The sequence below is a fragment of the Phalaenopsis equestris genome, unplaced genomic scaffold (assembly GCF_001263595.1).
Source record: "Phalaenopsis equestris unplaced genomic scaffold, ASM126359v1 Scaffold000229, whole genome shotgun sequence".
In the NCBI taxonomy this organism is placed as follows: domain Eukaryota; kingdom Viridiplantae; phylum Streptophyta; class Magnoliopsida; order Asparagales; family Orchidaceae; genus Phalaenopsis; species Phalaenopsis equestris.
Window position 1 is genome coordinate 22,090 of NW_018164671.1, and position 25,360 is coordinate 47,449.

Consider the following 25,360-nt stretch of genomic DNA (forward strand, 5'->3'; position numbering starts at 1 on the left):
GTTTCACCTAAAAATTTCCTCAATCCGGCTCAAAATCCAAATTAGTTGGCTCAAATTGAATCATTCAAATCCGTTCCAACTCAAAATCACCTCGTGGCTGGTTATCTTCAATTTTAGTTAGCTTTATATATATATATATATATATATATATATCTTTGATAATTAGCTAACGAGTAACTTGAATAATCAAAACACTAAAAGACAACAATACCTGAACATTACATAGGCAGATAATTACTTCAACAAGTTAGAAACTCAAACATCAAAAAACTTCAAACTTAAACAGCATGCATCAGTATTTTGACATGAAAAATAATGAAAACCCACAGAAATTAAAATCCTAAAACTTGTGATTTAATTAATAACCTCCCTTGAGATCATTAACAACATCATATGGAATGGGTGTGACCGTCTCCAGCGTCGCGCCTTCCACCATGAAACCAGGTTTAGGTCCGTCAGGCTGCCTCTTCGTGCTGATGATTTCTCCACGAGCCTTCGCCCCCGCCTTCAGCTCGTCGTTTTTCTTCTTCCTTAAACGGAATTCTTCAGCACATCGGGAAGGCTGCACGTGCTCGATGCGCACATGGATTCGCTTCTTGATGATCCGGTTCCTTACCTGGTTGTAATAAAGTAACAGAATGTTAGTCGCTGTGTTGGAAGTCATGTAAGCGATTGATGTTGTTGCTAAGTGATTGGAGGGCAAGAAATATCACTATATTCGGGATGAAAATGATGAATGTAAGAATGTGATGGAAGAAATGGAGAGTAAGAAAGCCATTGATATGTTATGGAAAACAAGAGCATAAATGATGATTAAGATGGAATAGATAATTTGTAACTATAAATATTAGGGGCATTTACATAAATAGCATACAATTCTTATGTATTTACATATCTCAAACCTAAACTTTCATATCTACACACATAACACTCAAATATTTAATATCAGATAAAAAAATAGCACCATCACTACTTTCTAAAAATGAAATACACATTTTCATGCATAGGATAAAGCACCAAAATGCTGTATGTAAATATGAAAGTTTAGGTGTGAGATGTAAATACATGAGAATTGTGTGCAAAGGATGTAAATTTCTTTAAATATTACTATGTAAGATGCATCTGTTTAAGTAGTTAATTTTATCAAGAATTATGATATAGAAATACAAATGCAATTGATGATTCATAAAATTTCTCCCCTTGATGATAAAAATTTCAAATTTATGCCATTAAAAAAAATAGTAAAAAAGGTGTTCATCGACAACCACCACTTCTAACCTGATCTTCTGTCATTTCATTCCTTTTGAGCATCAATTTCCTCATTATATTATATAACATCATTTCGAACGATGAAAAAATGTAAAAAATTGAGTTTCCTAAATGTGCTTCCATTTCATACAATCATCTTTACCTTTTTACATTCAACTTGTTTTTAAAAACACTCAAAACACCGAAGGACTAATTTGAAATCACTTTTGTTTTCTATTTTATTTTAAAACATGTTTATTTTTTATAACTTCTGTATGTTTATATTTTCTATTTTTAAAAATATACATTCAAAACATCTAAAAATTATTTTTAATATTTTTAAAAACAGCTAAATATATTATACTATACCATAATGTTTTGTTTTAAATTAAAATATTAAAAGAAACTTGAAAAAAAAAATCAAAAGTGATCCCATCCTCTAAAAGAGTATGTTTTTAATGCTTTTAAAAACAACTACCTCAATCAAACATGTTTTAAATTACATCAAAACAAAAGAATAAAATAAAATAAAAGTACAAAATGAAAAGAAGAAAAAAAAACAAAAGTGATCTCAAACAATTCCTAAGCATAAGCATAATGTGTTCGCTTTCACAGTATTTCGTATAACACAGTATGAAATCATATTTTGATTATATTTAACTTACGAAATTATCAAACTCCTTCTTTCATATTGGATTCCACGTTAATTACCCAAAACAATGCAATGCGACAATCATTAAAAAGTAAACAACCTCCATGATCATTCCATGCATAGAAGAACAACATCGAGTAATTGAGAAATCAAACACGAGTGCAAAGTTCAATTCCAGCAAGCACACTTGATTGTAATTGTTTTTGTTTTGTGTTTTAAGAAACTTCAACAATTCAATTAGCCATCCAAGTTTAATTTTACACTTTCTCTATTTCAAAATCTGTTTGCCATTTTATGGATCATGAAATTTATGATTTACATGTAGAATTGCATCACGCAGCTTGGAAGTAAAACAATGAACAAGATTTACATATCAACTTCCTAAAGCTGATGCATATTAAATATATCAGTAACCACATGGCATGGAACTAAAGTGATTTTATTTTAAAAATCAAATATATTCTTCATGATTCCATTAACATCATCGTCATCAGCCGAATCCTGGATTGTTTAGCTTAAAGCAAAAGAAGAAAGAAGATGATGATGAATTGTTGATCATACTAGCAGGAAATAAGGAAGATAATTAAGGTTTGTTACTAAGATCATTTGAGTTCTAAGTCTTCTGAGAGAACAACAACGCGCACTCTAAAATTAAATTACATTAATTGAATACTCTATGTGCCTGTACTTCGAAATTGCTTTATTTTAATACTGCATGTTCAACAGAATTGAACAAGTTGTAAATGACCATCATTAGATATTAAATACATCAACAAAGAAAATCTAGAGAATGCAAGATGGTAGAATCTATAAAATGGTAAACAGAGAATTAATAAAATTGAAAGAATCTAAAATTTAGCTCCCAAAGGAAAATGACGCACTAAAAGCTAAAAAATAAAAACATATGCTAGCATTTACGTTCTTCGGCATTTACATGCCTACCACCCAATTCTTACGTATTTACATATCAAACATCTAAATTTTACTTTTTATATTTATATCACCCAAATCTTTCATATCACATGAAAAAAACCCACTATTTTAACTTTTAAGAAGTAAAATACACCTTTTCATGCTTAGGTAAGCTAGCATATATGTAAAAATAGAAGGTTAGGTGTTGGATATGTAAATAGACAATTGAGTGGGTATGCATGTAAATCTTTCTAGTCAAGTTTTTTTGACAACATAAATGTGTGATTTTTTTTTTTTTTTTGAATCCTAATTCCATCAAGTTTCCAGAATCAAAACTATTGACATGAATTTGAATTTAGCGGAACATACAATCTCAAGATTCAGTATCAGTCCTTAAATGTGCAGCCATCATATATAACATCCAAGTCTCATCATGTGATGCCTTGAATGATTCCCATTGCAATATCTAATAACTAAAAAATCAAAATAACCATTACCAAAACATTATTCACAATTCAATTATCTTAGTGCAACAAGTACCCAAACACAGGATTTTAATTTTAAAGGACCTTTATGTAAGATTCTCAAAAATAATAAAACTAGATGTAAGGTTCAGTAGAGACATATAACATACCTACTATAAGTGTCTACCTATTCAAGTGCATGAAAATAAACCCACCAAAAAGAAATTAAAAAAATACATTCAGAACATATCTGGTGTGCAAAGATACCATGGAAAAATTCACAACAAAAAAACAATCAATTTTCATAAGCTTAACATGCACATAAAAAATATATTCGACTAATTATGTACTACTAAAACAAATTACAATCATCTTTGGAAATTTGAGTAAAACTAGCCATAAGAATCATATACAAAATTTATAATAAAAAGGAAATTGACATACATACCACCATATTATTATGTATTTACATATTTAACACCTAAAGTTTCTTTTTTTATATTTATAACACCCCCAAATCTTTCATATCACATAAAAAATACCACTATTTTAACTTTTAAAAATTGAAATACATCTTTTCATGCATAGACAAAGTGATCATAATATATATATATATATATATTGAAGTTTATGTGCTTATGTGCTAGATCTATAAATACATAAAAATTGATTTCCGTTCTATACGCGCCTAAGCGGCTATATATGTCCTATCAACACCTCTCTATTAGCAGAAGGATGTGCCTCGACATTTTCAGCTGGATGAATCCACTTCACCGGGAGATGGTGAAAGCTTCTTCGCAACCAATGAAGTTCCGTTAGTGCATTACAGGTGTGTTCATGACTCTTTCTTTGTCGGTACTGATGGGAAGAGAAGACTATTGAAGATCTAGCTCTATGCTAGCTAAAAGAATACAAGGCGCTAGTTAGACCCTTCATGGGCTAAGTGTATGGGGTCTAGAAGTCTTGTACATGAAAGTAAATCTTCAAATAAAAAAAAACACATGGAAAAACAAGAACAATGTAAACAATTGTCCAAAACTACATAAAAGTATTGGACAAATACACAACAGCCCTTTAGTAGAACGCTACAATCATAGCTATTCATGAATACTATTCCTACCCCTTCACACAATTAAAACCAAGCAACCAATAATTATGATCATCATCACAATCACCGTCGAATGCATCCCACTTATCTGAGTTGGTTGTATGAATTTACATCAGTACTTTGTTCTTGATGAATGTTTTCTAAGTGCTTCTTGAGTGTCGCCCGAGATATTAAATCTATTCTACACGAATCATTTAGAATAATTTCTATCCATTTTTCTTTCAAGTCCTCAAGCACTAACTTTACCTGCACATCTAAAGATTGCATTTTTCAATACGATCAACTCAAGATTTGTAAGAAAACATCCAACATGACTTGATTTACAAAGCGGTCAACTCAAGATCTTACATGAAACAAAAGGCCGCAGTTATAATTCACGAAAATACAGTAAATAAATCAAAACTATAAACTGATTCCGAGAAACACCAAAGAAAATACCAAACTTCCAACAGCAGAATCGCAAATCACAAATTGGCATCCAATCAAGAGTAAGAGTACCTGCTTATTGATTTCCACCCCAATAGCTCTTTTCGTAACATTCCAAACTCTTCCGGTCCTTCCATGGTAGAACTTGTGAGGCATACCTTTGTGTATGGCAGCATTGACCTTAACATCAACATACTCCCCGATCTTGTATGTTCGAAGGTATGTGGTGAGGGGAATGTACCCCTTCTTCCTGAAGGGCCTCGCGAAGAGGTCTCGTGTTCGCGAACGAAGCCCGTGTCCCGCCGGCATTGTTATCCGCCGTTAAACCTCGACTGCGAGCTCAAGAAAAGAAAGTGGAAGTCGATTAGGGTTTCGTGGAGGAGAAAAGTGAGGGGAATTGTAATTGTCAGAAAAGCCCGGTGGAAATTGTATAATTACGATTATGCATCTTTTCTTCTGCAACAGATCTGCGCCGTTCGATTCGCTGTGTAATTAAGACAGGCCTAATGGGCTCCAATGATGATGGTTATGAATTGTAACATGTATTTGGCCACCAAACTAAGCCATTTTGTTTTTATTACGTAGGCTAGTAATGATTTGCTTAAGGAACGAATGGAATATGAGCTATTTAGGGTCTATTTGGGGCAGCTTATTTGGTGCGGCGACGTTTTGAAAACGCACCTGATCTGTTTGGGTAAACTGTGTTTTGGCAGCTTATGCGTTTTCAAAAAGCCGAAAACAGTGTTTTCACACCGCACATGTCTAGGTGCGGTTGCAGCTTTTTGATAGCGATCTGACTTTTCCAAAAAAAAATAAAAATTTGTAATAACTACTGCACCTAGCTTATCAGCAGATTATTTTTAATTACTTTATCAGCAGATTATTTTTAATCACATTATCAACAGATTATTCAATAAGCTGCAGCTGCCCTAAACAGACCTTTAATAATGAGCTTTTTTGATAGCCCTAATATATGTCATGTGAGAAAAACGACCAGAATTTATCATCTTAAATGTGCTATAGTTAAAAGCATGTAAGTTTAAGGGTTGTCTGGTTTGCTAAAAATGAAATGCAATGTAAGAAAATTATATAGTACTATGATTATAATGTATTTAAAATACTATCGTATTGGATTTATCATTTTAAAATGTGTTATAGTTAAAACCATGTAAGTTTAGGGGTTGTCTGATTTGCTAAAAATGAAATACAATGTAAGAAAATTATATAGTACTATGATTATAATGTATTTAAAATGCTTTCTAATTGTTTGATTCATCGTAAAATAAATAAAGGATTTTTTTTTTGTTTGAAATACATTGAAAACAATGTATATTATCATCATTTTCAAATGACCTATTTTCTCAAAATGACTAGTGCGAATTTGATTATCAAAAGATTAATATGTCACTGTTGATATGCTCATAACATTAAGATTTACTTTATCGTATATTTGTATAATAGTTTGAAGATATTATCATAGATGTTTTAGCTAGCTCTCAGCTCAAAGGAAACATCACATTAACACTGTATGATTGCATAACGATCAACATCAAACATTTGTTGTTGATAATCATAAAACGTCTTCTAGATATGAACAAGAATGGTATTTTTAAAAATTATAAATAATGATGTGCTCATTTTGTTTAGAAATAATTTTTTAAATTCTCAAAGTAGTTTGAATCCCATATAAAATCCCATAAATCTAATTGTATTTGCTTATGACCTTTATCATAAGTTCATAATCATGAACCTTACAACATGTGTATGATACTTATCATAAATTCATAATTATTAACTATTTAATATTATAAAGAAAATTTTACAAAATATATATGGACTTTATTGTGAAAATTTTGAAGTAATTTTGATGGGTTGATGGGTCAAAAGAGGGCAAAACTAACACTAGATATGATAAACCTAGTGTAGAACAATTTTGGTTGGTTAAGCCAAAAGAGGGTAAATAGCATGCAACATTTATTCAAAAATTAACCTCCTAGCTATAGACATAGGGGTATGGGTTTTAGAATTAGAAGTATGCCCTCTAATCATTAGTCTCTGAAGGAGCTCTTTTAGTACATTTACATGTATCAGATATATTAAATGACAAGTGGACTTATCCGATCATCAGGGTCTTGGCAATTGGTGGGCGTGCAACAGATCGTTCTCCATCAATTCGCCTCGTCAGCCGATTGTCCCGCCTTGGTTCGACCGGTTAGTCTTAGGTCAATTGTCAAGCATTTAGTGGCTCAATCTTTAGGCTTGACTTCAAGGGAATCTTCTTGCTTTAGAGTTTGTCAACCCTTATACATATTCCTCCGTTCATTCGTCATTTGATTTGACTATTATATTGACAAAATAATTTGAAGTTTGGTGTGTTTTGGTTTTTAAAACTTAAAAAATTTATGTGAATTAGATATGAAAGTTTTGAATAGTATTAATATAAAAAATCAAAGTTTAGGTGACAAATATTTAAATAAATAAATGCCCCTTTATTTTATCTTACACATTTAATATTTACAATGAAAGAACACATAAAATATAATAAATCATGAAAGCCATCATATGTATAAAACTTTGTTATGTTTGTCATATTAATAAATAGACTTTGAAAGGAGCCATTAGACCAAAAATCTCTTGAATATGATTTTAGTGCTCTGTATGTAAATATGAAAGTTTATAGGAGTGATATGTAAATACATAATTATATAATTGTATTGTATACTTATTAAATACACCATTTTTTTATTGAATGAAAAATAAAATAAAAAAAATTAGAACACGCATGCGGTGAGCGTGGATCGAACACGCGACCTCCAGATCTTCAGTCTGGCGCTCTCCCAACTGAGCTATCCCCGCAATTTGGTGTCTCAAGATAATTATATTGTCATATACTATTTAATAATTGTTTTTGAACAAATCTACCACCAATTGTTTTCCGAGTTTCAAATTCTCGCTAAAATATCAAAATTCATCGTAAAAACAAAAAATTAAATTCTTCATATTTATCAAATTCTCAATAGTTTAATTGTTACGCGTAAGTAAAAATCACGTGGATGGTAGATTTCTAAATATCAATGTTTCTACTGTATTGTACTTTATTATACCTAAATATAAATAATGAACGTCATATTCTATATTATTCTTTCGAAGAAAGTAATTTTAATTTTCTAAAAAATAAAAGAAGCCAATATCAAACCATACAAGGATCGGCTTGAACTGACTCAAGATCGGCTTGAATTATTTTTTATTTATAAATATTATATATAATACTAAATAAAATCAAATATAATGAGTTACTAGACAATTTCGAGCTCAGATGGACACAAATAACTCAATTTGTGTCATCTTGTTTCAATTTTGAGTTCGCATTGAGCCGATTTGAAGTTTGAACGGATCCAAATAACTCAAATTTGATCAATCTCGTTTCAATTTCAAGCCGGATCGAGCCGATTTGAAGTTTGAACGGATCCAAATAACTCAAATTTGATCCATCTCATTTCGTTTTCAAGCCGGATCGAATTCGATTCAATTTCAAACCAAGCTAGCTCGAAATCAAACATAACGAGCCATGAGACAGATCGGCTCCAAATTGACTTGTTAACAAACCCAGTTAACAACCCTATCCACATATTATGAATCTATGTAACTTTATCTATCATACATATGAATCTTCCTATAAATCAAGTAATAACTCTCATTTGTGTATCTCAATGAATTTGTTAGCTTGTAATAATTGCCAACTTTCTTAAGAAATATAGCTGCCTTCATTGATTTATAGCGGTTACTCATTTATTCTCCTCATAATTACTTTCACTGTATATGAATAGGATTGTCAACAGCTCGTTGTTTGCAAACAACCTTTGTTCGACTTTTTAAGTCTATCTTGTTCGGTGCGTTCGTTAAGCGAACAAGCTGAACACGAACATAAAATTGTTCGTTCGTGTTCAACTCGAAATAATTAAATTGACTAAAAGGCTACAAAGTACAATCATTTTAAAACTATCAACTAAAAATTTTGAACAAAATTGCATTAAATTCTAGTTAAATAAATATTTTAATATAGATAATAAGATTTAAATCACGCTCTTCCCTTAGCTTCCTAGGTTGTGTGACTAGAGCCGTCAAAATGGCTCGCTGTTCGAGAACAACTTGTTTGGCTCACCAACCAAACATGCCACAATAACAAATTATACCATTAATTGATACATATTTCTGAAGTTCTGCGAAGTCAAAAGTCTGTGCAGGCCTTGTTGAGGAGTTGGTAGATAGCTTTCTCTTCGACCAGGAGACCCAAATTCGAGTTGGTAGAGAGCTTTCTCTTCGACCAGGAGACCCAAATTGCAAACACGCTCTAAACCACTTATTTCTAAACTAAATCTCATCAAGTTCGCCAAAATAAAATAAATAAATAAAACCACACATGTGCTCGAATTCATAACATATTTGCAAAAAATCCAAAAATATTAAACAAAATATAGAACCAGATTTGACATATTCAAGCACAATTCAAAACATCAAACAAAAACACAAACATCTCATTAATCCCTGCAGCATAGCTGATGTTGGTGACTGCCAAAAAGACTGGAAAACCACACTCCATTAAGGATTTCAGATGTACTAGACATAGATAGTAAGGATAAAAGAGAAGAACCAGCCTTTTTTTTTTAAGGATGAAGATCGAGCACGCAGCGCAGACATCCTCCCTCGTGCATCAGGTCGAAGGCCTTGTTGATCTCATCCAGTGTGAGTTGGTGAGTGACGTATTCGTCGACCTTTATTTCCTTTAGAATCAGAGAAAGAAATATCAATGTCTGCTCATTTACATACATATCACCTAATTCTTATGTATTTACATATCGAACGTCTCAATTTCTTTTTTATATTTACACCGCCTAAATCTTTCGTATTATATAAAAAATTTCACTTTTTTAACTTACCTTGTGCATGTACTGGTCAACAAGCCAGGGAACTTGAGAGCGGCTCTTGAAGCCTCCGAAGGCAGTTCCCTTCCATACACGCCCTGTAACGAGTTGAAAAGGTCGTGTTGATATCTCCTGCCCGGAAGCAGCAACACCCACAATAACTGATGTCCCCCAGCCCTGTGCATCAAAATAAAATATGACATTAAATAATTGGAAGATTTACATGCAGACCTCTCAATTCTCATGTATTTAACTATCTAACACCAAAACATCAACTTATCTCTACATAAAAAGGTGTATTTCAGTTTTTAAAAGTTAAAATGGTGGTGTTTTTAATATGATCTGAAAGATTTGGGTTGTATAAATGTAAGAAGTGAACTTTAGATGTTAGATATGTAAATACATAGGAATTGGGTGGTATGTATGTAAATGGCCTTTTATTATTTTGTGTGAACATATCTATTTTCCAAAGGAAGTTATCATGATCGTTTTGAAAGGCTGGTGAAGACTAACTAAAAATCCCCAGAGTGGTTTATTTTACTTCAATTTCGGATATGCCTGAAAGCTTAAGATGCATGAAAAAAGAGCCAAGAAATGGTATCTTGCAAAGTATCAAATCTAATATGATGCCGCCGCTCCACGCATACTTTTTTTGAGGCACTTACAAACATACCACACAATTCTTATGTATTTGCATATCTAAAACCTAAGCATTCATATTTAAATACATACCATTCAAATCTTTGACAGCACATCAAAAATACCACCACAATCTTTTCAAAGGTGAAATACACAAATTCATGCATAAGTTTACCACACCAAAGTGTTAATAAGTGTAAAAGTTAAACTTTGGGTGATAGATGTGTAAATGAATAAGAATTGTATGGGATTTATGTAAATTTCCCTTCCCTTTCTCACACTATATCTCTTCAGGAAATTTACCTTATGACAGCATTCCAAGGCGGCCCTCATCAGTTGGACATTTCCAATACATTCAAAACTGTAATCCACACCACCGTCAGTGAGGTCAATGATAACCTGCTGTATTGGTTTGTCATGGTCCTTTGGGTTCACTAACTCGGTAATTCCAAAATTTTTTCCTGCAAACAGATAAATGAAACTTGTTAATATGTTTTTATTTAAAAAATAAAGCACATTATGATAATAATATTAAATTTTGCAAATGTAATAAAAAAGTATTTTCTAGAGTTCTGTGCATTAGCACTCACAATGCAAAATAAAATGTAATTAAAGCGGCAGCTAATAGTAGGGATCACCATCTTAGTCCAAATTTTACTGCATAAAGTATTATTGAAATTTAATCCAATAGGAATGGCAAACATATTGTTACAGTAAAAAGAGATTAATTAAAATCTGTTTATTCTCAAAGCTATGGCCATGTCAAGCCTAATACGCACAAGCCTGCTTCATGGAAGATCGAAAATCTGAATGAAACCAACATTAACAAAGTACGAGGCAGTTCAAACCTTCGTTAAACATGTGGTAATAGCTGGTTAAAATATCTGAAAAAAATCGAAGCTTTTCTGTCTAAAACTGTAGACCAATGGTGTGCCAGATTTTCGCATTAAATAAATGCCAATGTTATTTCACAAAATTACCAGTGTCATACTGAGAGAATTACTATATTTTCGAAAAAACAAAGTTCCGAAAAATTATTGTCGGATCTAAACTAAACCTCAGGTCAGCTTGATAGATGCAGTGTATAATAGCTAGAGTAAATACCCTTAACTGAGATATTAGAAATCAAAACAGTGAAAACAACAAAGAAGAAGAGTAGAGAAATCGCAAATGATGCTAAAGAGCCCGTCTATAAAGATTTTTAGATCACTAAAAATCTTTATCCAATTATCTCCACCCATCTTGTGATCAACGCTCAAGTTAATCTTTAGAAAGTTTTAATAATAGTTGATTCTAGTATGACCAAAATTTATAGAGAATGAACTTTTCCTATAACATACAGATTTTGTTCGAGTTACGGAAATTTATGAAAAAAATATATAAAAAGGAAATATAGAACTCTTAAAAATTTTTTCTTTTGCTCCTGAAAAAAGCACATGAACTGATAAAACAAAATTTGATTTGGAGCACAGTAAGAAAAAATAGGGATGCATGAACATTACATTAAAGTATTTATCAATATGATATACCATTGATTAGTACTAAAAATAGTAGTGGAGTTTATGTTATTAAAGCTTTACATTAATACTTACAAAGGATATATATAATGAGATGTCTTGGTGTATGTTATTTGTAAATTAAAATAGTATAAATAAGCGAGATCTCAATTAAAATAACCAAAAAGTTCAAACGATTGAGAACATGTACAGATCATATGATTAGAACTTCACATGACAAGCAATTTTAATGGGCGTGAATTTGAGAATTATGAATAAATATTGTATATCAAGCGATCAAAGGTGTAATAGGATGAAGTTTCATAAAACTATTATATAGAAGAATAGAGATGCAAAAAATAATTTTACATATAGAGTGGAAACACAATGATTAAAATGAAAAAATGTCTTTGAAGTAATATGTAATAAGAGAATACCATAAAGAAGTAAATTGCAATAAAACTAGCAACATCATATGGATCCAGGTATCAAGCAATAAATAACTTATTAATAGCCAAGTTGAGTGAGCACATATGAGATTATTAAAATGAATAAGAGAAAAAAACTAAAAAAGAGAAAAATTATCATATTAGAGGTTTTGAATGAGTTGCAATTAATGAGAAAAGACAACAATAGATTAAGTTATGTGGCTTCGACTTGTACAATGAAAGGAAGATAAAACACCAATAAAACAAATAAAAAAAGTTAATAACCCTTATAACACGCTGAAGCAAATGAATAAAGAATGAGAATTTATAAAGTTGACAAAAAAGATATTATTCATAGTGAATTGCATGGTGAATTGAGGATGAATATTCAGTCAAGTAGAAAATATGATTGGAACTGAAGTATACCTATATCATACTTTTTTTTATCAATATCTATGCCAATGATTCTGGATGCTCCTGCTTTTTTAGCCCCCTCTGCAACCTTATCATAAACAGTAATTAAGAAAAACAAGCCAAAAACAAAAGCAGTTTAGTTATATGACATGTAAGAAAGCTTACTGCAAGCCCAACAGTCCCCAGTCCAAAAATTGCAACGGTGGAACCTGCTTCAACCTTGGCAGTATTCCAAACTGCTCCAAGACCTAAATGAAACAGAATAATCAAAAAATAAAAAAATACCTCTCAAAAGCATAAAAAAAACATGTATAGATACAATTTGATCAGAAGTTAATCATTCAGAGCTCCTAATCAAATAAATTTTATCCTTTACCTTGAAACTAGGTTTAAGAGTTTTGTATCAAAGTTTCCAGTTTCCAAAGCAATTACTTTGTTGCAAAGTTTTTGCAATTTATATCTAACATCTATAGCTATAGTGGTATACAAATAAGCAGTCATTAAGAAGGTATTGAGATGAGTTTCAAACTTTTAAGTTATAAATGTAGAAAGAATGAGATAGCCTTAAGGATCTGCAAAACTTAAAATGAAGCTATGACAATTCTTGGCCATCTTATCAACTATCTTATTAAAACAAAGGGGCATTTACATACATACCAACTCAATTCCTATATATTTACATATATAACACCTTAACTCCATTTTATACATTTATACCACCCAAATCTTTCATATCACATCAAAAATACCACTATTTTAACTTTTAAAAAGTGAAATACATCTTTTCAAGCAAAGTTGAGGCGTAGAATATGTGCAAAAGTTGATGTTTAGGTGTTAGATATCTAGATACATAGGAATAAAGTGGCATGTATGTCAATCTTCCTAAAAATTATTCCTGAAAATCACTACAGCATGCATGAAAGCTTGACATCAAGTAGTTTCTCATAATCTAGAGAAGAATCTAGACATATACAACCTTAAGCTTCTTTACCGTTAGATTAAAGCAGTAGCATACCATAAAATCCCACCGTGCCGATTCCCATAGAACAGCATGTTTTTTGTTAAGCTTTATGTCATTTGTTCCAATAGATATTTGTATGAAATGTTAAACCTTCTTTCTACTCATTTTTATTAAATAACTTATGTCAATGTTACCTTCTTACCTTCAATTTCTAATCCTTCAACATTAATTTTATCTGCCCGCCAAATTGCTATAATTTTCTATCACTTTGTTGTGTACGACCAAACAAACTAAGAGCCTTTTGGACCACCTTATCTTCAATAGATGATACTCACACCATCCCTCTAACATAACAAATTCTCAATCCATAATTCCTAATCTTATCACACGATCGTCTTAACTCTATTTGGCTATCAATAAAAATTTCTTAACCGCCCAAAACTCAAATCAATACAATAGCCATCCTAATTGCAGTTTAATGAAATTTACCCTTAAATCTCCAAGACATTTTTATATTAAATAAGACTCATAACAGTACATCTCCATCTTAACAATTCAACCTTAACACTATAAGAAATATCACCACCTATATCCCAATTCTTTCAAATAATATATCCCATAAATTTAAACCTATCAGCTTATCTTTTAGCAATATAGCTTGATAATTATAAAAATTAAATGCAAGTGAAATTTTCTTTTAAATGCTCAACCAAGGTTTGATTCTTCCTGAGCAATTTTTTATCTTTCAAAATATTTCTTCATTTCATAATTTTTCATATATTTTAAAAAAGGTATCAATAATTAGATCTGTAATTAATAAAAAATATACACCAAGATACCACACTTAGAATGCTAGAATAAATTCAAAAATACTAGGATAAATTCAAAAAGTTGTATTTATTGTTATCATTGATTTTCCAATTATGATTTGGAACTCTTTGGCTGCTCCACAACTACTAATGCTAGTCCATATTCCTTCATTCAAATCTTCGGAATCTTCAACATAGCTTACAGTTGCTTTCTTAATATCCATCAAACCAATTCTTATAGTACTCAATCCTCAAGATCAATAAAAAATAATATGATAATCCTATCTTGCACTCTTAGACCAAATCTCCTTCATAGAGAAACTTCCAGGAATAAAATAAAATTAATTATATAATATAGCATAATCTTTTCTCAAGTCTATGCTTCATTACTCTTTCTCCTCCCAAAACACATAACTTCATCATATGACTCATAAATTGGAAGACTGAAAAAGTAAATCTGATATTAGCAATTTAGCCTATACATTCAAGACAATGATTTAAAAGCTACTCTCAAACATATTCTACAAGCATAATTATCAGTAAAGCTAACTGTACCAGCTAAAACTAGTAACAAAACACAGTGATGTAGAGAAATGTACACAAATAAGAACAAAGCACAAAGATTCAAGTTTTATAGTATTTCGATATCACAGAAAAAGAATAATGGCAAATTTACCTGTAGGAACACCGCATCCAAGAAGACAAACCTTCTCCAAAGGGGCAAGGGGATCAATTTTTGCAACACTAACATCATGCACAACTGTATATTGACTGAATGTTGATGTTCCCATAAAATGATAGATGGGCTTCCCATTTATAGAGAACCTGCTCTTAAAGTCATTCAACATGACACCAACACCAGTTGCAGCCCTAACCTTGCCACAAAGGTTTGTTTTTCCAGATTTACAAAACTTACATTCCCTGCATTCTGCTTGGTAGCAAGGTATAACATGGTCTCCTGGTTGGACTTCAGTCACTCCCTCACCAATACTTTCAACAATTCTGCAGTACAAGTTTCGACATTTGCTCAATTGAAGATCACAATAAACATAAATTTTTTAAATTTTAAATATAAGAAAATTTACATACATACTACACAATTCTTATGTATTTACATATCTAACACTTAAACTTTCATATTTACATACATAGCACTTTGCTGTGATAAACCAATGCATGAAAATGTGTTTTTCACTATTAAAAAGTAGGAGATAGTGGTATTTTTTATGTGATATTAGAGATTTAAATGTTATGCATGTAAATATTAAAGTTTGGGTGTTAGATTGTAAATATATAAGTTGCATGGTATATATATAAATGCCCCTTAAATATAACATAATTAGAGTATACCCAGCAGCTTCATGTCCAAGAATACAAGGAAAGAGACCCTCAGGATCCTGTTGGCAAGATTCATATGTTACAAAAATGAATAAGCATATAGCATCAAACGTGAAGGGAGCAAAAAAAAATTCCATCAAGGTAGGGGACACATTAACTAGGGATTGATAAGTAACAATTTTGATCACCTCTACAACTGCGAGGTAATTGCACATGTACAAGCAAACACAAATAAATCAATGTATTTGCATAATTAAATTTCATTTTAAAAATTAGGGAAAAAACCTTTTTTAATTTAGTGTTAGTCTAATCACAACCATTTCAAATCAGACTAATAAATTCCATTCCCAACTCTTCTCAACGCTTTCTTATTGAGTGTTGTTAAAAGTGTTAAATCTATTTTGCACAAATCATGCAAGTCTATATTCCACAACCTTCTATCTATCTATCTATATACCTACATATAAAGTTAGAGAAAGTGGAGAGCATTTAGAATTTCTAAACTTAAACTTCATTATCAAATTATTTGAACTTTAACTTTTATAATTGTGTCTTTACATAACTTTCAAGAGAAAAAAGTCTCAACTCCAAATATTTGTCAAAGAGAAGAGCATGTGGACAAAGTTTAAAGTATCTGATAGTTAAGACTATGGAACAAACTCTTTTAGCAATAGATAACATCATCAATATCGAAGAGATTGCACTACTGTATAAAATTTTCTACGATAATAAAATGATGTATTGGACTAAAAACATCTCCATTACCTAAAGTTGAGACATGGTAAAGGAAAAAAAAAAAAAACTCAATTGTTCTACTAAAATTAGTCCATCGATGCCCGGATGTATTGCAAGCTTTTCCTTTATTAAATTAATCAGATGAGATTCTTCTTTTTTACAAGTGATAGGCGCCACATGAATCCTTTAATCAGGCTTTTATAGAATGTAGCCAAATCACAAAAACTTCGAATGAAATGAATATAATAAATTTAGGCTAAACAACAATTGCTTCTATTTATCATGAAAAACATACATTTCTTAATTCGACACCACAAATTCAAATATAAATTTTCTACTTGATAATTTAAAAACGCTTCTATGGTGCAACAAATATTCCTTTATAGTTTTATTATATATCAAGATATCGGCACAGTTGAGATATGGAATGAGCAACATATTTTTATCAATAGAAGGAGGGGAATTTAAACCCAATTATAATAGGCACAACAAAGAAAAGAAATAAAACATAATAAAACAAAATAAAATAAATAGGAAACATATAATGAGGGAAAAAAAACTAATAATAGGCAATAATGGCTAGAAATTGTCATTACAAATCTAATATTTTCCCTCAAGTTGAAGCATGGATAACAACCATGTTCAATTTAGATTTAAAGTCATCGAACAAAGAACGAGGAAGATTCTTGGTGAGAATATCTGTTTGTTGATCACTAGAGGGCACAGAAGGAACACAAATTTCTGCGAACTCAATGTTTTCCTTAATGAAGTGTCTGTCAAAGTCCACATATTTGATACGATCATGCTGGACTCGATTGTGAGCAATGTTGATGGTGGTCTTATTATCACAAAATAGCTGCAGTGGGATGGAGGTTGTCATACAAAAGACATGGAGTACGATGCGTAACCAAAGGGATTCACATATCTCTAAGAACATTGACTGGAATTCAGCTTCAGCTTGCTCCGAGCAACCACAAATTATTTTTTGCTTTTACACGCGACAATATTTTCCCATACAAATGAGCAATACCCCGAGATGGAACGTCGATCATGAACTAACCCAGCCCAAAGAGCATTCGTATAAACAACAATAAACCGAGTGGTGTGACGAGAAAAAAACAAACCTGAGCCTGATGTGCCTTTTAAATAGTGGAGAATCCAGTGGACAGCTTGGATATAATGCTCATAGAGGTCATGTATGAATGGGCTCGCTATACCAACTGTGTGACATATATCAGGGCAAGTACGTGTGATGTAGATGAGTTTCCCTAGTGAGGCTTATTGACAGACACAACATTGAGAATGTTAGATACTTTTTCATTGAGATCCACAAGGACAACCACGAGTTCACACAAAAGAAAATTATTCTCTGTCAAGAAATCACCAACATATTTGCGTTAAGATACACAAATGCCCCCGAGATGATCGAGCTGTCTCCATGCCTAAGAAGTACCGAAGAGATCTCAAGTTCTTCATTTCAAAGAACTTAGCAAGAATATCTTTAAAGGATTTTAATACTGGGAGATCGTTATATATAAGAACAATATCATCAACATAGACAATAAGGGAAGTTGTCTGGTCATTGGAGGAATGTTGGAAGAAGAAAGTGTGATAAAATTGAGCTTAAGTAAAACCATGACCCACAACTACCTTTGTGAACTTGTTGAACCAAGCTCTTGAGGACTGCTTTAGCCCATAAAGGGACGTTCACAACCTGCACACTTGCCTTCCGGAGGCAGTGGAGTTTAAGTTAAGAGAGAGAGACATGTATACCTCTTCTGTAAGATCCTGATTCAATAACACATTCTTGATGTGTAGCTGGAATAAAAGCCAATCAAGATTCACTGCAAGGTACAATAGGACCTGAATAGTGTTTAACTTAGTCACTGGAAGTAAATGCCTCCTCAAGTTAACTTCATAGATCTACGATTACCCTTTCATGACCAATGTGTCTTGTTGCATTCAAAGAATCCATCAAATTTGAACTTGGTGTTGAAAATCCATCGACACCCCCACAACTTTCTTACCCTGAGGAAGATCAACGGTGTCTCATGTATGGTTTCGCTGAAGGACAATCATCTCCTCCATTACTATCGTTTTTCAGGTTGGATCAACAAGACCAACCTCAAAAGTAGTTATCTATCAGGAAAGTAACAAATAATCCGCATGTCGGTAGGGCTGTAAACGAGTTGAGCTTGACGAGCTTAGGCTTGGCTCGTGTTCGGCTCGTTCGAAATAGCTCGTGTTCGAAATCGGCTCGTGTTCGAAATTGGCTCTTGAACAGTGTGTTCGTGTTCGGCTCGATTTAAATATTCGAGTTCGTGTTCGGCTCGAAAATGACAGCAAAAATTAAATTGAAAAAAATAGATGTAAAGTGTGGGATTTGAATCTGGACTAAATGTATACAAAAAGGACACTAACCACATTACTACACGAGATGTTATGATTTAAACTTAGATATAAATATATATAATATATTACTATATAAATAATTATATATATTTTTTTTAAATTTCGAGCTAAAATGAGCCGAACACGAGCGAACAAAGAGTTGTTCGTGATCGGCGCGGTTTTTAAATTCTTGTTCGTGTTTGGCTCGTTTACTTAACGAACGAGCCGAACCCAAGCTACTTAACGAGCCGAACACGAGCTGTTCGTGAACAACGAGTTTTTTTGACAGTCCTACATGTCAGTGATAAACTGCGAAAAGAGATATATTTTGTCATATAGAATTGAGGGAGCATGTCTAATTACATACCTTACTCGGAGAACTCACCTCCTCATTCGGAGGAGGGGTCGTGTTGAGAATGTCACCCGAAGTGGAGGTAGGGTCTTGTAAGAAGATAGCGGGTTCCAGAGTAGGAGAATTGGACGAGTGCACCGAGTGTAGGCACAGATAGTGGGAGGAAGAAATGATGCATTCACCTAATCAAGGGACTCACCGGAACAAGGGACTTCTTAGTGGCAGGAATAATGGGGGGTACATCCATAGGAGTAGGATAAGGGACAGTGTCTAAGAACCAAACTCCCCCTCATTTGTGGTCGAGCTAGCAAAATAGAGAACACTTTCAAAGAATGAGACATCAACGCTCACATAAATTTTGTTAGTGGCAGGATCAAGACACTGATACCCCTTTTGAGTGGCGAAGTACCCAATAAAGATACATTTTATGGATCTAAGATTAAGTTTACTTCAATTGAGGGTAGTATTTCAAACAAAAGCAGTGTAACCAAAAATCATGGTGTCTAAGGTGGAGAAAACTTGATTGGCAGGGAAGTATGACATCAAGACAACTAGGGGGTTCGCAACTTGTGAATTTTAAAATGGACTACTTATGCGATAGGTGGCAGTGAGAATGACATCATTCCAAAACTATTTCGTGACATTGGATTGAAACATAATGGAGCTAATAACGTCGCAGAGGTGACTGTTTTTTTCTCTCGACTACCCCATTATGTTAAGGAGTGTCTGTGCACGAGCTTTGGTGGAGGATGTCATTACTCATGAAGAATTCACCCAAAATAGAGTTGAAAAACCACGAACATTGTTGGTCCAAATGAACTGAATATGAGTTTTCAATTGAGTTAAAAAGAAGGTGTAGAAGTTTTGGAAGGTGACATCAATCTTTGATTTGTCTTTTAAAATATAGACACGTCATTCGACTGTGAACATCAATCAAAGTCAGGAACCACCGTTTATTGGTGTAGTTGGGAGTACGAGAGGGTCCCCATAGGTCACTGTGAATGAGAGAGAAATGAGTGGAAGGTGTGTAAGTGTGGAGTGGTTAATAGACTAGATCATGTTTGACTAACTAGCATGTCTCACAATTGAAATTAAAAATATTTTTATTAGAAAACAACAAAGGATATAAATTTTTAAATATTAAAAACAAGGATGACCTAAACGGTGATGCAATAACATAATGAGACATTCAATAACTCGAGATAAGCAACAACTCCTGAGAGGTGTGTCCTCACTGTCCATGCTCTTCTCTTGGAAGTAGTACAGTCCGACTACCCTCTTAACAGTTCTAATTATTCTCCTCGAATGACGATCCTGAAAAGCACAACCATCAGAAGAGAAATTAGCAACGCAAACCATATCATTTGTCAACTTGCTGACAGATAACAAGTTACATTGCAATTAGAGAAAATGTAAAACAGTCTCCAAAGTATACCAGCAATGGAACTATAGGAGTCACCGACAATTCTGACATTATCCTTTTTAGAGCACCGATAGTAAGTTGAGAAAACTTGTGAGCATCATGTCATGTGATCCGTGACACTTGAATCGATAATACATGGAATAGAGGAGGAAAAAATCATGAAAGCAATAGGAATAGTACCTTGTTGGACGTGGGAGGTCGACGAACCCGTAGAGACTTGATGTGCTCCAAGTAGCTTGGCAATTGCTTCATATGGTTTCTCAAGGATTTGGAGAATTCTGGGATGTTCCGAATAGGAGTTGGTTGAACTGTGGTAAATTTAAAGGTTGTCGTGAAGCCTTTGATAGCAGAGGATTTAACCAAAGGTTTGTATGTCGGTTTACCATAAAGTTTAAAGCACTTGTCCTGAGTGCGTTTGGGTTTGTGACATTAAACACAAGTGAAGTAACTAGTCTGAGGTGGCATGAACGAGGGCTGAGCACAATTCAAGATGATTCCGACAGAGCCAAAAGAAATGTGGATGGGATTCTGAGACATCGATGGATTTGTAAGTTCCTCACTGACGGATAACTGCAAGTAAGGCTGCAAGAAAGTTGCAAGAGTGTTGCAAGAATGCACGTAAGGAAAAACAATAGGAAGGTTGGCTTTGAGAAGCTGTTGGGATTAGCGACTGAAAGAAAAACTGCCTGGCTTGAAAGAAAAACTGTGGGGATCAGTGGTTGAAAAGGCAGTAAGTTTCAGCGTCATAAGTAGGATCAACTGGCTTAGAGAAGTTGTTGGGATCAGAAGCTGGAAGGAAAAACTATTGGGATCAACGACTGAAAAGGCAAGACGCTTCAGCTGCTGGTGGCTGCCGACAAGAATTCTGTACGAGAAGACCTGCAGGTGATCGGCGGCTAGGGTGCAACCTCTAGGGTTAGAGCCATGGCTCTAATTCATGTTGAGATTTGGAATAGAGCATCATAATTTTATTAACAGAAGAAGGGGTGTTTAAACCTAATTACAATAAACAAAAGAAAAAAATAAAATAGAAAAAGCTAATAATAAGTAATAATTGCTAGGAATTGTCATTATAAATCTAATCGGCACAATAAAAAAATTTCAATGAAGACCAAGAACATGATTCATGATTCATATATATAATACTCAGCATATTAACCAGGCCAAAAGTCAAAACCAACCATTCATTTGACACATCCATAGTTATAAAAGCAATTTTTATTCATCTCCTTAAAACATTCTTGATGATAATCGCTTCAATTTCTCAAATATCATATCACCGTCATCATCATCATCTCCAGCATAGCATATAACATAGAAATATGCGATCAATATTTGATGGTAATATTGTTAATTTTCATATTGTCTACACATTAATTAACTTCTATCTTGTATACGTGTAAGCAATGTGGAACATCATAATGGCTAAGAACCTCACTAATAAGCTAATTTTTCATTAAACCATCTACTTCTCATTATTTTCGATATGTCAAGTTGAATTTATTCTATAATAGGAGATCTGATAAAGATGGCCCATGAATTAAATCAATAGCAAGCTATATTGTGGCAATTCATTAGTAATATTTTTTGGAATATAAATCTTTAAATGTCCCTTCAAAAATGACAAATAGATAGGCCAAGAACTACAGGTGCCGCAAAATAGTTATTGGAGAAGTAAACAAAAAAACACTCCACCATAAAAATTGAAGGAGATTGCGCAGCAAAGGATAACAATAACATGCAACTAGAGGAAGATGCAATAGAAATCATTGGGAGAGTCATGTTTGAGAAATCATCATAGGTGACAAAGAAAGTAAGTCCACATCAACCAATTATCAAATTGGTTGCACGTTCCATCCTTCTTAAACATCGTCTTTGATGATTTCATGAATTTTATAAGCCCATATTGAATTACCATCCCTATAACTTCACAGTTTGAATAGGTTTAATTATCCAATTACTACCGCAAAATTGGACATGCCCTCTATTTCTAATTATCAATATAAACATGATTATTCTCTAATTATTTATCATCCTCTTAGCGTTTAGATTCCATTGATAAAATTTATTAAACAATTGGTCCCATAGATTCTACAAGTTTCCAAATCTTCAAAGGTGTCTCATATAGACCAACAACTTTAGCTCTAAGCATCTTCTTAAGGAAAACTCAACATTACTTTTTTAAATCAATATACACTTCATGATTATTATGTTGTCTTATTCAGAAAAAATATTACTTCCTTAATATTACCATCTCAAAATTTCTCAAAAATAACATTTCCACCCATCATTGGTGTTTGTGCCTTTATCCAAGATTCTAGTATATTCATTTATAATTCATCTAACCTGATCAAAGTGAATTATACACTAAAAATAAAACTAGAATAGAAATTGAAGCTAAGCAATAAGCTTCAAAAAGCTCTACCAGCAAAAGCAAAAAAAAACATAAGCCATGCCAACTCAAGCCTAGAATTTTCTACAAAACAAATAAACAATGAGTAAATCTTAGACAAGAAAGGATGAGAATAAGTGGCATTTACGCAGCAAGACATAAAGTATATATTTTTCATATAATAAAATGTATGAATTCCGCTCCAATAAAGACATAAAAAACATCAATAACCAGCGATCCGCAATTTTTTTCCATTTACTGCTAGAATACAAACATAATATAGAATTAAATTACGCTCCATCAAATGCTACAAAACAATACAGCACTCGCAAAAAATATTAAAGCCCAAAAAAATACAACCAAAAACATTCGTTCATTGAAAAACATGAATATTCAAATGCCGGAGCCTATAAAATTAAGAAGAGCCATCATAATTTAAATGCTAGAAAATATAAATAAAACAAAGCTGATGTTGACAAAGAAAATAAAAACTCACACGGATTCTTCATAACATGTATAAAAAGTTATGAAGTAGATTTCATCAGAAAAACTAGGTTAGGAATTGCTAATACAACAAACACATGGAAAGAATCCCACCTTTCCGCTCCAGGTATAAGCGTCGGTGTGGCAAAGAGCGGCGAAGAGGATCTTGATCCTAACCTCCCCAGCCTGCGGCGGTGCAACCTGCACATCCTCGATAACCAGCGGCTTGTTCGCCTCCCACGCGACGGCAGCTATTATTATCCCCACTCAAACCGAATCATAAACCAGGGAAGAAGACGGCCGCATGTTTGAGAACACAGAAAAGTAAAAAAAGAAAAAAAAGGTAGATCGGAGAAGATCGCTGTACCTTTGCAGGTGATAACTTGACCTTGAGTCGCCATGAAGCAGAAGGCGCAGAATAGCTCTCACTCACTGCTACTGCGATGCCTGGAAGATGGAAGTGAAAGGGACGATAGAATGGGTTGGGGTCTAGCGACTGAACCGTGTGGATGGAGACTGCATTTTGTCCAGGCTGGAAATTTCAGGCGTCAAAAAAATGAACTGAACCGGCACTTTCAATTAGAAATGTACCGGTTTGAGTTGAACCGGTTAGTTTTTTTTTTCGAATTGACCCATGTTTAGTTTGAATTTGACTGTTTGACCAACATTTGACATTAGTGGTTGTAATGCTTTAAATTAAACAAGCTTACCTAGGTAGGATTGTAATTAGTGAGATTTGTGTCGGATTTCATATAACATAGTGGGCTTTAACATAGTGGGCTTTGACTCATTATTTATATATATATATTATATATATATATATCTTAACAATGTATGTTAGAAAATTCTCAACTACATATAAATCTAAAGTCATAGTTCAGTATAATTTTTCAACACATATACAAATAGAGATGTAATAGTCAACCGGGCTTTGGTAACCAACAACAATTAGATATCAAATTGAAGGGGATAAAATATATAGTTTAGTCTAGTCAATGTAATATACTATCAAATTTAAAGTACAGAGATTCACTCATCTCTTTAATTAGAAAAGATGAAAGTAAAAAAATTAGCGATTGCCGAGACTTTGGTGACGAGCAACAATCTTCAAAACTTTAAGAATTAAGCTTCAATAGCCAGCTCACTCTTTCATCTTCTTCTTCCCTTTCAAGTGAAGAACGATGGACTATTTATGGTTTTTTAGAGAGACATTTTGCTAAACTTGGTCAATCTCCCAAAACACTCCATCGAATGGGACATATTAATTTCTTTGATCGCAATAAATGATTCAACATTCAAGTGTCTTAATGATTTCAAAATTGAATGATCTTGGGCATGTTAGGTCTTCTCGTTGACATTCTCAATTTGACTATAAGCGTGTCAAGTTTTGAGATCATTTAGTGATTTAGTTGATGCACTAAATAGTTAATTATATTTAAGTATATGATCTAGGATAATTTAAACTTGGATCGGATCACTTCCAATATCATTGGGTTCACTTTATCGTGACGTTTAGTTCGACTATAAATTTGCTAAAATTAGAGCTTGAAAGATCACAAAATTTAAATTTAGAATTTTTTTCTGCTCAATATGCATCGAGATTCATGTTTGATGATAAAACTTTTAATGAGGACATCAAATATTATCAGACAAAAGTATGTTATTAAAAAAATTTTAGTCAATGATAATTTAAATATGCTCATTGTAATCAAATATGCAATAGTTGACAATTGGTTATATATATATATATATATATATATATATATA

At 32.8% G+C, this 25,360-nt stretch overlaps 2 protein-coding genes and 1 non-coding gene across 3 annotated transcripts; all 3 read right to left on the bottom strand.

Annotated features, from left to right (window-relative positions):
* Window positions 1-225: 225 nt before the first annotated feature.
* LOC110023781 (60S ribosomal protein L21-1-like) lies at window positions 226-5,193 on the bottom strand. Its single transcript, XM_020723363.1, has 2 exons — window positions 4,883-5,193; window positions 226-616 (listed from the first exon to the last, which is right to left on the bottom strand). The coding sequence occupies exons 1-2, from the start codon at window positions 5,117-5,119 to the stop codon at window positions 359-361; spliced, it is 495 nt and encodes a 164-aa protein (XP_020579022.1). The 5' UTR covers window positions 5,120-5,193; the 3' UTR covers window positions 226-358.
* A 2,400-nt stretch (window positions 5,194-7,593) lies between these two features.
* Window positions 7,594-7,666, bottom strand: TRNAF-GAA. Its single transcript has one exon. It is a non-coding gene; the product is annotated as a tRNA-Phe (tRNA).
* A 1,579-nt stretch (window positions 7,667-9,245) lies between these two features.
* Window positions 9,246-24,114, bottom strand: LOC110023748 (alcohol dehydrogenase class-3). Its single transcript, XM_020723308.1, has 9 exons — window positions 23,961-24,114; window positions 23,708-23,844; window positions 15,830-15,876; window positions 15,156-15,481; window positions 12,875-12,957; window positions 12,722-12,797; window positions 10,675-10,832; window positions 9,748-9,909; window positions 9,246-9,591 (listed from the first exon to the last, which is right to left on the bottom strand). Exons 1-9 carry the CDS (start codon window positions 23,992-23,994, stop codon window positions 9,475-9,477), a joined length of 1,140 nt encoding a protein of 379 aa, XP_020578967.1. The 5' UTR covers window positions 23,995-24,114; the 3' UTR covers window positions 9,246-9,474.
* Window positions 24,115-25,360: the final 1,246 nt, after the last annotated feature.

Excerpts from the sequence above, each read along its gene's own strand:
- LOC110023781 (XM_020723363.1), bottom strand. The coding sequence starts at position 5,119 with ATGCCGGCGGGACACGGGCTTCGTTCGCGAACACGAGACCTCTTCGCG. Across the intron at positions 617-4,882 it reads GGGTGGAAATCAATAAGCAG|GTAAGGAACCGGATCATCAA; the intron begins GTACTCTTACTC and ends TATTACAACCAG.
- LOC110023748 (XM_020723308.1), bottom strand. The coding sequence starts at position 23,994 with ATGGCGACTCAAGGTCAAGTTATCACCTGCAAAG. Across the intron at positions 23,845-23,960 it reads TCAAGTTATCACCTGCAAAG|CTGCCGTCGCGTGGGAGGCG; the intron begins GTACAGCGATCT and ends GGATAATAATAG. Across the intron at positions 9,910-10,674 it reads CCTTGGAATGCTGTCATAAG|GGCTGGGGGACATCAGTTAT; the intron begins GTAAATTTCCTG and ends TTTGATGCACAG.